This window comes from Balaenoptera physalus (genome assembly GCF_965194825.1).
Source record: "Balaenoptera physalus genome assembly, chromosome: 18".
Taxonomy (NCBI): Eukaryota; Metazoa; Chordata; class Mammalia; order Artiodactyla; family Balaenopteridae; genus Balaenoptera; species Balaenoptera physalus.
In genome coordinates this window covers 33140417-33153463 of record NC_138899.1, presented here as the reverse complement: position 1 = coordinate 33153463, position 13047 = coordinate 33140417, and the positions used below count along the sequence as shown (strand labels likewise).

The following is a 13047-nucleotide window of genomic DNA, read 5'->3' as shown; positions in this document are numbered from 1 at the left end:
GTTATAACTCTGTTAGAGAAGAGGATTTTCAAAAAAAATTAAGTGACTCTCTGAAAGAAGAGTTACTGTTGGTATTTTTCTTTATTCAAACTTCCACTTTGATTAAACAAACAGGGGCTTCTCTGGTGGCACAGTGGTTGAGAATCTGCCTGTTAATGCAGGGGACACGGGTTCGAGCCCTGGTCTGGGAAGATCCCACATGCCGCGGAGCAACTGAGCCCGTGAGCCACAATTACTGAGCCTGCGCGTCTGGAGCCTGTGCTCCGCAACAAGAGAGGCCGCGATAGTGAGAGGCCCGCGCACCGCGATGAAGAGTGGCCCCCACTTGCCGCAACTGGAGAAAGCCCTCGCACAGAAACGAAGACCCAACACAGCCAAAAATAAATAAATAAATAAATAAATAAAATTTTTAAAAAACCAAACAAACAGGATTTGATCTTTGAGGGCCCGTATGTGTCTGTGTCGCTCCTAATTACTCACTATTGTTACCTTCCACCTTTTGGACATTCCCCTTAAGTGTCACTCAGTGTATCTTTCTGTCAGTTTCAGTTCCTGCTGTCATCAGCACTGCAAATGGATGACTCATAGTCTGACCTCATACTTCCTCGGGCCCTGCATGAATATTGGCCTTCACCTCAGCTCTCTCGTTTAGCTACTCTAATGTCACCCCCTGCATCTTATGAACTAAAATTCCAGGGCTGAAGACACTACTCTACCTCTGAATCACTGTTCTCCGACAGCAATCTCTAGTTTTCCATCTTGCCTGTACAACCACTTCCACTTAATCTGTTAGGTATCTTATCAGGACTTCAAGTCCTTTGTCCCTTACTTTCTCCTAATCTCAGTCCTTCTGTGTTCCCTTCTCTTTCCTTCCTCTCCATGTGAGACCCAGGGTCTACCAGTTTAGCTGCTTGTGTCCCAAACTTCATTTCCATTTGGATTCCTGTGATTTCTATATCCCTCATTATAACATTTTATATTGCATGTATTAACTTCTCAAAACCTCAGCTCTCTTGTGGATAATATGTTGGTAATTATACCTACCTCATTAGATTATGGTAGGAATTAAATGAGTTGATGTAAATACAGACTGTTTACCCTACCTTCGACCCTTGTGGAGAAGAATTGTGGAGAAAGGTAGTATGACATTTAGAGATTAGACCATGTTTGTACCTACACTGCTGTGTGCTGCTAGAGAAACTCACCAAGCCAGGCACATTTGTATAATATACACTGTGGGACACCAACCCTTAGGGTGTCCCTGAGATTATCAGTTAGTCCAATTCCAAGCAAGCCCATTTATGAGTCTTTAAAAGATGGATACTTGTGTAGTCGGAATAACTGAAGTGTACATTTACACTTTAGAAACCTCCGAGAAGCAAGGGATAATGCTGTGGCTGAAAAGGACCGAGCAGTGATGGCTGAAAAGAATGCTCTAGAAAAACATGATCAGCTCTTAGACAGGTAAGCATCCTGAAAATAGAAATGTTAAAACTCTTCGATTTTTGTTCCTGTTACTCTTTCTTTTAGAATATAGTTTTTCAATAGAAGTTTAATTTTCATTTCAGTTGAAGTGTAATTTACATGTAATAATTTACATATGTAATAATTGCATATATTGAAACAAGATAGAGAGTTTCCTTATACCCCTTTGGTAAGTCTCAGCTACCACCCATCAAGAGGCAAACACTTTGTGATTTCTCTCACCATAGCTTAGTTTTGTTCTTCATGGACTAAAAATAAATGGAATTGTACAGTATGTACCCTTTTGTGTCTAGCTTCTTTCACTCAACATTATATGTTTTCATCCATTTCATGTTGTATCAGAAGTTCATTTCTTACTGTTGCTGGGCATAAATATACCACAGTTTGTTTATTCATTCACTTGTCAATGGATGTTTAGTTTGTTTTCAGTTTGGCGCTATCATGAATAAAGCTGCTATGGACATTTTTATACAAGTCTTTTTGTGGGTATATGTTTCTGTTTCTCTTGGATAAATACCTAGGAGTGGAACTGCTAATCATAGAGTAGATGAATGTTTTACCTTAAAAGAACCTGCCAGACAACTCCAAGGTGATTGTACCATTGTATACTCCCCAGTTTATTTTTCAAACACCTATATTTTCTGGTTCATGTCTGTTGGAGGGAGGGGAAGAGAGAGAATAATTTGTCTTTAATTTATCAATAGAAAATATATTTAATAACCTAGTTAAAAGGAAAATCACTGATGAGTATTAAAGTAAATATCGTTATCTCATCAAACAATGTATTTTAGTAGTTCGATACATGCAGAGTAAACAGAGTGGTTACCTTTTTTTTTTAACTTTTTATTTTGAAATACTTTCAGACAGAAAAGTTGCTAAAATAGTACAGAAAAGTTTTCATGTACCTTTCACATACTGGTAAACTTTGAAAATAAACTTTGAAAATAATCTCAATGGGTCTTTTACTTGTTAAATGAAGATTACAGATTAATTTGTGGTTAAGCAACACATGGAACTAAAAATTCAAGCAAGTTTTCGCATAATTAAACTATTGTTAATCCTCTAGAATGTCAAAATCTTTTAGAATGGTCCAAATTGTTATACTTCTGAATTCACATCAACCTTATAAACTTGACTCGTGGAGAAATTCTAATAAATGTAATATTGAAGAAATCTTTTCTCTAGTGTGAAAGTATGTCTAATTCTAAAGATCTTAATATAAAATTAAACATTTATAAACCAGCTGCTTTTATTAGCGTGCTGTTGCAACCTATCTTAAAATTATCTTTTATTATGTATAATCCTTCTGTTTATAAATCTATATCATGTCCACTAAAGATTTACTTAGCTCCTTGTTGTTGTTTTTGTTTTGTTTTTTTTTTTTGGTTTGTTTGTTTTTTTAATTGTAAATGGAAGAATTAGGATTTATTAATGCCTCACCAAAACAGTAACTTTCCTTACCAGAAAATACTCAGTAAGGCAGAGTATACATTTATAAACAAACCATACTTTCTTTTTCTCTTAATGCTGAGGAAACACAATAGACTTTAACAAAATTGCCATGTTTATAGAACCAGAAAATCTGTATGTGAAGACACTGACAAATGCATAGCATTGTATATCCAACATTATATTATTATACAGAATTGTTTTATTGCCCTAAAAAAATCCCTTGTGCTTTACATATTCAGTATTCCTTCCCCTCCCCCTGTACCTCTGGAAACCACTGATTTTTAATTGTCTTTATAGTTTTTACTTTTTCCAGATTATTGTTGTTTTGAATGCGATATATTTAGTAATGGCTCTAGAATAATATTTATGGACAAACTAACAAGCTTTAAAAGAAAGCATAAGTAAACCAGAACTTATATTCACGCAAAATTTCATAACTTGCTAACTTGGTATGTGCTTGTGAGTTTGGAGAGAGAAGAATAGTAAATGTGTAAATAGTAAATAGTAAACCTTAAAATTGGCTGCTTATACTAAGCTCTGTAATGTCCTACACTCTGAATCTAAAATCCTTCTTATCCTACTTGTTCATACACTAGCAACTGGTATTTATCCTGAAAGCCATGTGATACTTTAATATCTACTGAATTACGGAGAATTCAGTCATTTAATGTTTGTAAAGCACGTTAGAACAGTGTCTTGCACATAGTAGTTCTACAGAAATTATTGGTATTATAGAAAAATTTGCTGAGTTAACTCTGCTTTAACTAATGGAATTTTTGCTCTTAATTCCTTGAAGTGATAGTAAAACATTGCTTATTTGGAGGCTAATTTTCATCCAACCTTAAAAACTTAGGACAGTTTTAAAATCAGGACAAAGAAGGAAAAAAAAGAAAATGTTTCTAGACACACTAGAAATAACCTATGAGCAGCAAATAATGTTAGTGCTCAGAACTTTAAAGCACATTATAGGACCAAGGATTTATTGAAAAAATGAGAATAATGTCTGGAATCTAAAACTCAAAATAAGCTTGGACTTTAATAAAATGCCTAAAACTGCTAAATGTACTTATCTGGTTTTTGAGCTATAATATTAAAGTAAAGGGGAAAATCCCCATGCTTAGGGTTATAATGTTGCTAGATGATTTCAAAAAAGTAGGCTTCTAGATATCCCCACAATTTAATTTTTCCTTAATTAATCTATAAACTTATTACAATTCATGTCAATAATTTCAAAAGACTTTTAGTGAAACTTGACCAGCTGACTCTAAGATTCTTTTTCAGAATTGCCGTGGCTATGCTTGTGCCTACTCTTGTACGTTTACTCTTCCACATGAATTTTTATAGTTATATTTTTCATGTTAATACCTTTCATCCGTCCAGAGTTCATTTTGGGGTATGGTGTAATAGAGAACTAATTTTATTTTATCTTGTTCACTATTAAGTTAACTGTACATTTAATGGCATCCAAATAAAAATACCAGCAAGATTTTTTTCTGCTTAATCTACACTCTAACTTTCTCTTGTGTTGGGTGGTATGGGAGTAGCACAGGCCTTTTGGGATCCTGGAAAGGGTAAGTGAGTTAGGGATGCATTTGGATTAAGTGGTTTGCAGTCACTTCTGTTTACAGTTAAATTATTGCTAGCCATTTCTGAGTATCAGTGGCTTCCAGGAATATTCTTATTACCCACTGTGCAACATAGGTTGTGAGAGATAGGAATGTGTCTCAGGTACCCATTACTGGAACCAGGGGTTATTGACCTTCTTTCTTGGTGGAGGGATAAGCAAGATGCAATCATTTATCCTTTATTTTGGAGGGGAAGCCCTGGCAGTCCTCTGACCAGTGGATACTTAAACTTCTTACTGATGTGGTGGCTTCTCGAATCTTCATAGGGTTTTTTTCCCCCAGCTTTATTGAGGTGTAATTGACAAATAAAATTGTAAGGTATGGAAAGTGTACATTGTGATGATTTGATATACATATACATTGTGAAAGGATTCTCCCCTCATGGAGTTAATTGACACATCTACCACCTCACATATTTACCTTTTTTTTTTTTTTGGTGGGAACATTTAAGGATTTAAGGTCTCTCATAACAAATTTCAACTATACGATACAGTGTTATCAACTGTAGTCACCGTGTTATACATTAGATCCTCAAACATTATTCATCTTACAGCAGGATTTTTTTTTAACCAGACATATCAAATCTATGGTTCATATGAAAAAATTAAAGATATTTCTTAAATAATAAGACTTGAAAGTCAAAGTTACTCCTGGATCCATGGGCTGCAGAATCGATGTGTTAGCAGGCATGAAAACAGCATTCATCTCATTGTACATCTATCCTCAGAGCTGTTGGTTAACTAAACACATTGTCTTGAGCAGTAATATTTTGAAAGGAATCTTTTTTGTTTTTTGAGCAGTAGGTCTCAACAGTGGGCTTGAAGTATTCAGTAAAACCACGTTGTAAACAGGTGTGCTGTCATCCAGGCTTTGTTGTTCCACTTACAGAACACAAGTAGAGTAGACTTAGCACAATTCTTAGGGCCCTAGGATTTTCAGAATGGTAAATGAACATTGGCATCAACTTCAAGTCACCAGCTTCATTAGCCCCTAACAAGAGAGTCAGCCTGTCCTCTGAAGATTTGAAAGCCAGGCATTGACTTCTCCTCTCTAGCTATGAAAGTCCTAGATGGCATCTTCTTCCAATAGAAGGCTGTTCCATCTACATTGATAACTTGTTTATTGTAGGCATCTTCATTAATTATTTTAGCTAGATCTTGTGGATAACTTGCTACAGCTTCTACATCATCACTTACTGCTTCACCTTGTGTTTAAGTTTTATGTGATGGAGTTGACTTCTTTCCTTAAATTTCATGATCCCATGAACCAGCCTCTTCAAGGTTCAAACTTTTCTTCTGCAGCTTCCTTACCTCTCTTAGCTTTCAAAAACTTGAAGAGACTTAGGGCCTTTCTCTGGATTAGGTTTGGCTTAAGGGAACGTTGTGGCTGGTTTGGTCTTCTATCCAGACCACTAAAACTTGCTTCATATCAGCAGTAAGGCTATTTTGCTTTCTTCATTCCTGTGTTCACTGGAGTAGCACTTTTAATTTCCTTCAAGAACTTTTCCTTTGCATCCACAACTTGGCTAACTGTTAAGCCCAAGAGGCCTGGCTTTCGGCCTATATCGACTTTCAACATGCCTTCCTCACTAAGCTTAATCATTTCTAGCTTTTGATTTAAAATGAGAAACGTGTGACACTTCCTTTCACTTAAACAATTTGGAGGCCATTGTAGGGGTACTGATTGGCCTAATTTCAGTATTGTTGTGTCTCAGGGAATAGGGAGGCCCAAGGAGAGGGAGAGAGCCTGGAAAAAGATAGGCAGGGAATCTGTGAATCACCTTAAATGCCAAGCTATGCAGTCTGGATGCCATTCTGTTGAATGACATGATCAGAGTTCTCAGTTTTAGAACAATTACCCCGGAAGAATGAGGGATGAAAGTAATACTAAACTGATAATAGGAAGATAGTTCAGAGAACATTATAAATAGTTTGCTATCTTATATAGGCATGGTTCATGGCGCCCCCAAACAATTACATTAGTAACATCAAAAATCACTGATCCCAGGTCACCATAATACATATAATAATAATGAAGAAGTTTGAAATATTGTGAGAATTACCAAAATATGACACAGATACTAAGTGAGCAAATGTTGGGAAAATGGCACTGATAGACTTGCTTGATGCCACAAACCTTCAATTTGTGAAAAATGCAGCATGTGCGAAGTTCAAGAAAGCAAAAGCACAATAAAAGGAGGTATGTCTGTATAGGCTTGGAAGATTTTAATATGGAGATACTATTCTACAGTAATAGAAGTTATATCTAGAATGTGATTGGTGATTATCTTATTTATAGAATCATGCTGGGTCTGGGCACCCAAGCTCTAGACCAAAGGTCTTAAGAGGAAAATAACCAAACATATTCAAAAGATTAGAAAATGTCCTACAGTGTCAGATTATAACTGTCTACAGATATTTGAAGTGTACTCTTCTCACGTGGTCAGGCCTAAAGTAGTAGAATTGGGACCACTGAGTAAACATTACAAAAAAGGGTAAAGGTAAACTTTCTAATAGGGATTTTCAAAATGCCTTGGCATCAAGTATATTCTTCGTCATTAGAAGTGTGCAGGCATCAGCTGGCCAGGCATTCAGTAGGATTATGTTTGTAAGGATCGAAGTATCAAGTGGGTAGCTTGATGAGTCTAAAGTCCCTTTTGATCCTGAAATTATCTGTAACCACAGCTCAAAAGAGTTGATACACTGGTTAAGTTACCATGTAAAGAGAATGGTGAACCCAAGCTGTTTTTGAGTGAATTTTTTAAATCTCTGCAGTTCACTTTTCCTGTTTTTTGTTTGTTTCAAAATAAAAACCTAGTATTTAGGACTATTATTTGAAAAAGACACTATATATTTTTTAAATAGCCACTGAATTTTTTAAAAAAATATTTATTTATTTATTTGGCTGCATCAGGTCTTAGTTTCGGCACATAGGATCTTTTAGTTGCAGCACGTGGAATCTTTAGTTGCAGCGTGTGGGGTCTTTAGTTGCGGCATGTGGGATCTAGTTCCCCAGCCAGGGCTCGAACCCAGGCCCACGGCATTGGGAGTGCAGAGTCCTAGCCACTGGACCACCAGGGAAGTCCCTCCACTGAATTTTTTTGGGGTATAGATTGCCTAAGAATATTTTGGGCATATCATGTATATTTTTTGTATATACTGAAACCCAAGGAAAAATATTATTTTATTTTTCAGAGGTTGAGTTTTTAACACTCAAGTGTGTGATTCTGGTTTCCTTTGTGTCAAAATCAGAATAAACAGATGTGTTTCAATCTTTACATGCATTGTGATTTCTGTGAATCATGCTTAAGTAAAGTCCAAGACATGTCTATACACAATTTTCTAGTCAGGTATAACTAATCTCAACTTTTTTGTTTTGTTGAAAGTTTTACTTTATCAAATGCTTCATTTAATGATCAAACAACCTGTGTTATTATAAAGAGAAATGTAGGGAAGTAGTATGCCGCTTTCAAACATGAAGGAAAAAGGCTTTTTGCTGAAGGACTTTAATTTTCTACAAAAAATGGACTTTTCTCAGGCATATAAAAGACCTGTGTATGTCCCAATTCAAGTCCAACAATTCATTTAATAGTAAGTAACAAGTACCCAGCTTTCATGAACAGGAACAGTTATTACCTCTTGTTTTGTTACCTTGAATCTCTAAGCACTTTGAGTATTCTTTCTGCCACAAAGGGGAAATTTTTAAACTCAATCAGTGTGACTAGAATAAATTTGAATACACTGTTACATCTGTGGGATCCTACAGAAGAGACCTATGTTTGAATCTAAAGTGTTAGCTTGTAATCCAAAATTAATTTTAATAGCTTTTTTTTTCAGTTATAGTTGTTTTAATTTTTTTTAAAAGTATGGTTTGACATATTTGGAATAGTTTTTTCAGTTTCTAAGCATTTTTAAATGAATATTACTTAAATTATGCTTTCATAATTACCTAAATTATGCTTTCAATCCCTACAACTTCTCTGGTAATAGGAGAATTTTGTCCTCATTTCTTCTCATAGAAGACAAAAGTAAGGGGGAATAGATCTAGTGAGTAGATTGAGTTTTATGTTATACTGGGCTAGTTTAAAGCTTGATATAGCAGCCAGCTGTCCTAAATTTCCATTCAGTGCTTTATCCCCAAGAGTAGAACAGTTTTGACATGCTTTTATTCTACCTTTTGTCATATTCTTATACTGTTTTATCTTTGTTTATCCGGTTTTTTAATCTTGCCTTGCTTCTTCAGCAGGCAAGTAAATGTTTGTGTCATTTTCAATATAAACTTAATGGGCTAAAGGATGTTGAGATTTGAAATAAAAGCTATAGTACTCTACTTAAACTTTGTTTACTTAATAAATTCTGTGATAATTTTATTCATATTATTCTTAGTTTTCATGGTTACATGAAGTAATTCACATCATAATTGTTATTTGAATGCAGAAATTCTTGATTCTCAATCCTATATTAAGTTACTCTTTTGACATACCTCTTTATGAAAGAAAAAATATACAATAAATTCGTGCTTCTTAAATAATTTTTAGTATTTGATTTTTTTCTTTGAAAATTTGCAAAATACTCTAATGATTTTTCAGAGTCTATAAAATTATCTTTTGTTACTTGATTTCTCTTCTTCTTTAAAATGTTCTATTTGCCTATTGGTTTGTTTCATTTATATTGAAAGAGTCTAGCCCCATGTTCTCAAATTTCTCTTGGCTTTTAAGCTTCTGTTCCATCTGACATATATTTGTCCACTTACATAGGATGTCTCAAGCTGGTCTCATTACATCCTAAGTTACCACAATTGACTCTATTCCTTTCCTAGTAAAGGCTTTGGAAATAGTAGTACATAATGTAGTGTACATGAAAGCATTAAGAAATTTATTGCTGAGGTGAAAAATATCTGTTCCTTCTCAGTCTAGACACAAGCCTTTGAAAGGAACCGATAAGAAACACCCATATTCGGATCAAAACGTATGGATTTTGTTTTATCCACCTCTCATCTATCTTACTTTTTCTTTATTAGGTATTGGTCTGATCTGACATTCCTTGCCCCACCAGAAACAATGGCCCAGGGAGTCCTTTAACCATTCATGGATAATTTGTTGCTTATAATTGGGCTTAAATGGTACTACTGGTTCTGAAGTGATACACCTATTCTCCTCCACTTCAAAAGAATGTATCTTTTTTTTTTTTGCCACATACTTCTTATTTAATTATGAATAAATTCAGAGATGTGTGTTGTATTTATAATTGAACCAGTCTGCATTCATGTTCTCAAACATTATAAACTAAAGTCTCTAATATTCCCATTATTTTCCAGATGGGAAAGAAAAACCTCATGAAACTTGGTAAATTTTTTGCAAAAGAATGTATCTTGAATATTTTTGTGCAGCGAGTCAAAATACACACATGCACAAAGCAATTAGATATTGTTTTCTGTCCGTCTTTTTTTCTCAAAGAGGGACTGGGTAGCTTCTGTGGCCAAAAAGGATATTTACTCTGTATCAGGAGAATTAATGATGGATGCCAGTATTGTTAACCTGAAAGTCCATGGGACAGAACATCTTTATACAGTAATAGACTAGAGTTATCAGCATATTTTGTTGTTTAGGTGGAACAATTGATATAGAGAAGGCTGTTTTCATACCTACCAACTTACACCTCTTCTCTCCTCAATCCTGAATAACTCGCAATGGCCGTCACTCTCAGGAGATCAATTCACTGTTGATCTTATAAAATCAAAGCTGTGCTCCAGCATTCTATCTTGGTCCTTGTTCTTTTTTAACTTCTTATTTCGAATTTCATGTGTGCACAAAAGCTACAAGAATGATGCAAAAACTCCTTTATATCTTTGATCTAAATTCACCCCTTTTTAACATTTTGCTACATTTGTTTTATCATTTTTATTCTCTCTCTCTCTTTCTCTTTCTCTCCCCTCACCCCACACATTATTTTTTTTCTGAATAGTTTAGTAGACTGAATGCATCATATACTTTTGTCTCTTCAAGGTTTATTTTCTAGGAATAAGAATATTCTCTTATATAACCACAGTACACTTATCAAATTCAGGACAACATTGATAATAATACTTTTATCCATTTTTGTCAGTTGTCCAAATGATATCTTTTTATAACAGTTTTTTTTCTGGCACAGCATCCCGTCCAGAATTATGCTCTGCTTTTAGTTATCACGCCTCTTCAGTCTCCTTTAATCTGAAACAGTTCTTCCGTTTTTCTTTTCTCTTTTGTTTTCATGACATTTGATTCTTTTTATGTTGGATCATATACACATATATATCTCTTCCTTCTGGGATCTCTTCTACTCAGCTTTAACTGTCACTTTAGGGAATGATCAACAATGTTTTTAAACTCAAACCATACCTTTTCTTGTGTTTTGTAAACTTGTATTTCCAGCTACGTGATTGACATTTTTATCTCAGTGTTTTTCTGGGACTTTAAACTCAGTATTTGTGAAACAAACTCAGCTTCCTCTCACATTCACCCTTCCCAGAACAGAACGTGGCTTCAGCTGACTTCAAGTCATTAAACTATACTGCCATTTTTAAGTCATTTCTGTTTGAACTTTCAGAATAATAATCCTTTCCCCTTGCTTCTGTGTGTAGGTTTGTCAAATTTCATAGCTTCTACCCCTATAGCATCTCTAAAATCCTCCGCACTCCTGCTGGGAGTCATCCTGGGTCAGCTTCTCGTTACTTCTTGACAGGGGTCGTGCTGTAATTTTGTACGATAACCTCTCAGTTGGTTGCTCCATCTTTCCCCCTCGCTTAATCCTCTTGCCCAGACCTGTTCTTCCTGCCATAGTTTTGCATCCTGACTAACATCATCATTTGCCCAGACACTTGAACAAGAAAGCTGGTGGTTCACAACTGCTTTTTTTTCTTCTCTCTTCTTCCCATTTATTCAACCCACAGGTTATTTATTGATAACTGCCATGTGCCATTTGCTGTGCTAGATGTTGGTGTACATAAATAAATCAATAAATGGGAGGTTGCCCCTGCTGAGAGTCAATAGAGGGAAATGGAAAATAAGCAAACAGATTCATAATTATTATGTTATAATTATGTGTTTTGATGATTGCTATGAACTAGATTATGTGAGGAGGAATAATGGCTCCAGCAGGGTATATCATGATAGGATAGTCCAGAAAGGCCTCTCTGAACACTTAACCTAAACAAATATGCTTTTTCTAATTCCTAAATATATCTAATCATTTCCCGCCTCTTAATCCCAGGTGCCACTGCTTTAGTCAAGTCTTTCTTTTCTCTTGCCTGAACTATTTATAATAGTCTCTGAACTATCTCGCCGCTTTCAGTTTAGTCCTATTTTCATCACTTATTCTTCCAGGGTAATTGTTCTAAAACTCAGAACTCTAATTATGTCATTCAGCAGAATGGCGTCCATACAGCACACAGCTTAGCTCTTAGGGTCATTCACAGACTTCCTGCCTATCTTCCCAGTTGCAGGTATTTCTTTTGATTCTCCCCCATTTACTCAAGACAAATGGATCTCTTCAAGTGCTGTAAGTGTATGGTGCTTCCTCACCCTTTTATATGGGTTCTTTGCTAGGAATGACCTTTTCTCTTCCCTTGCTCATGTATCTTACCATTCATCTACTAGGTAGATACCCATTCAGTTGGTAAGAATGAAATCCATGATCGTGTCTTCTATGCATACCTTAACTTCCTGTCAGAAATGCTGAAGTCTCTTCTCTCTGTTTCCTAGCATTATATTATAATTGTGTGTTTATTTACAAGTCTTTCCTCTGAAGTACTGGGACTTTTTTTGAGGTCAGAGATTTTCTCTTCCCCATTTTTGCTTCTCTAGTAAGGTAAGGCCTCTACTCAGTGTCTTTGAAATAAGTAATTCTCAACAAGTATCAATTTCAGTTGATTAGAGCTTACCATGTTCATTTTGACTTACAACTTTACATTATGAAGGCAGTTCGAATGCTGAAAAGAGTGCCCAGGACTCGTCTTCATTTTACTGTATCAGTGGTTCCCAAATCTAGATGAATTTCAGTCACCTGGAGAGATTTTTTTTTTTTGGAAGACGTATTTTTTTGCCTCTCTCTACTCCTAGTATCTAGTGTACTTCCTACAAAACCCCCCAAATAATCCTAAGCTATCCATTCATCGAATATGTGTTTGAGAAACATGACAACAGCTTTTGAAAACACTTGTTAAGCTATAAGTTCTAAAGAAATGCTAGTTATTACTGTCTATCACTGTGCCCTTCTTGGTGCCTTAACCAGTAATCTCAAAGAAGATGTAAGCTTCTTCTCGAAGGCTAATGCCCTAAGTACCCTAAGATTTGAAAGAACTTGAGCAACTGTTGGTTATCTTATTAAAACATTGTTATCAGACCAAGGGCCAGAAGACAGGAAATAAACAAATGTCCCTATGCTCTGAAAGACTGAAGAGGAAAGAGTCTAGAACTATATACATCAGTAAACTTGAATGTAGCCCACTA

The 13047-nt window shown here is 35.4% G+C and overlaps 1 protein-coding gene across 6 annotated transcripts in view; it reads left to right on the top strand.

Annotated features, from left to right (window-relative positions):
• Nucleotides 1-13047, top strand: part of PIBF1 (progesterone immunomodulatory binding factor 1) — a 203216-nt gene that overhangs the window by 65051 nt on the left and 125118 nt on the right. For all 6 annotated transcript variants that reach the window (XM_082434821.1, XM_082434820.1, XM_082434819.1 and 3 more), the window contains one exon: nt 1366-1464. In XM_082434821.1, coding sequence (XP_082290947.1) covers nt 1366-1464 — 99 coding nt within the window. The remainder of the gene's footprint in view (nt 1-1365; nt 1465-13047) is intronic.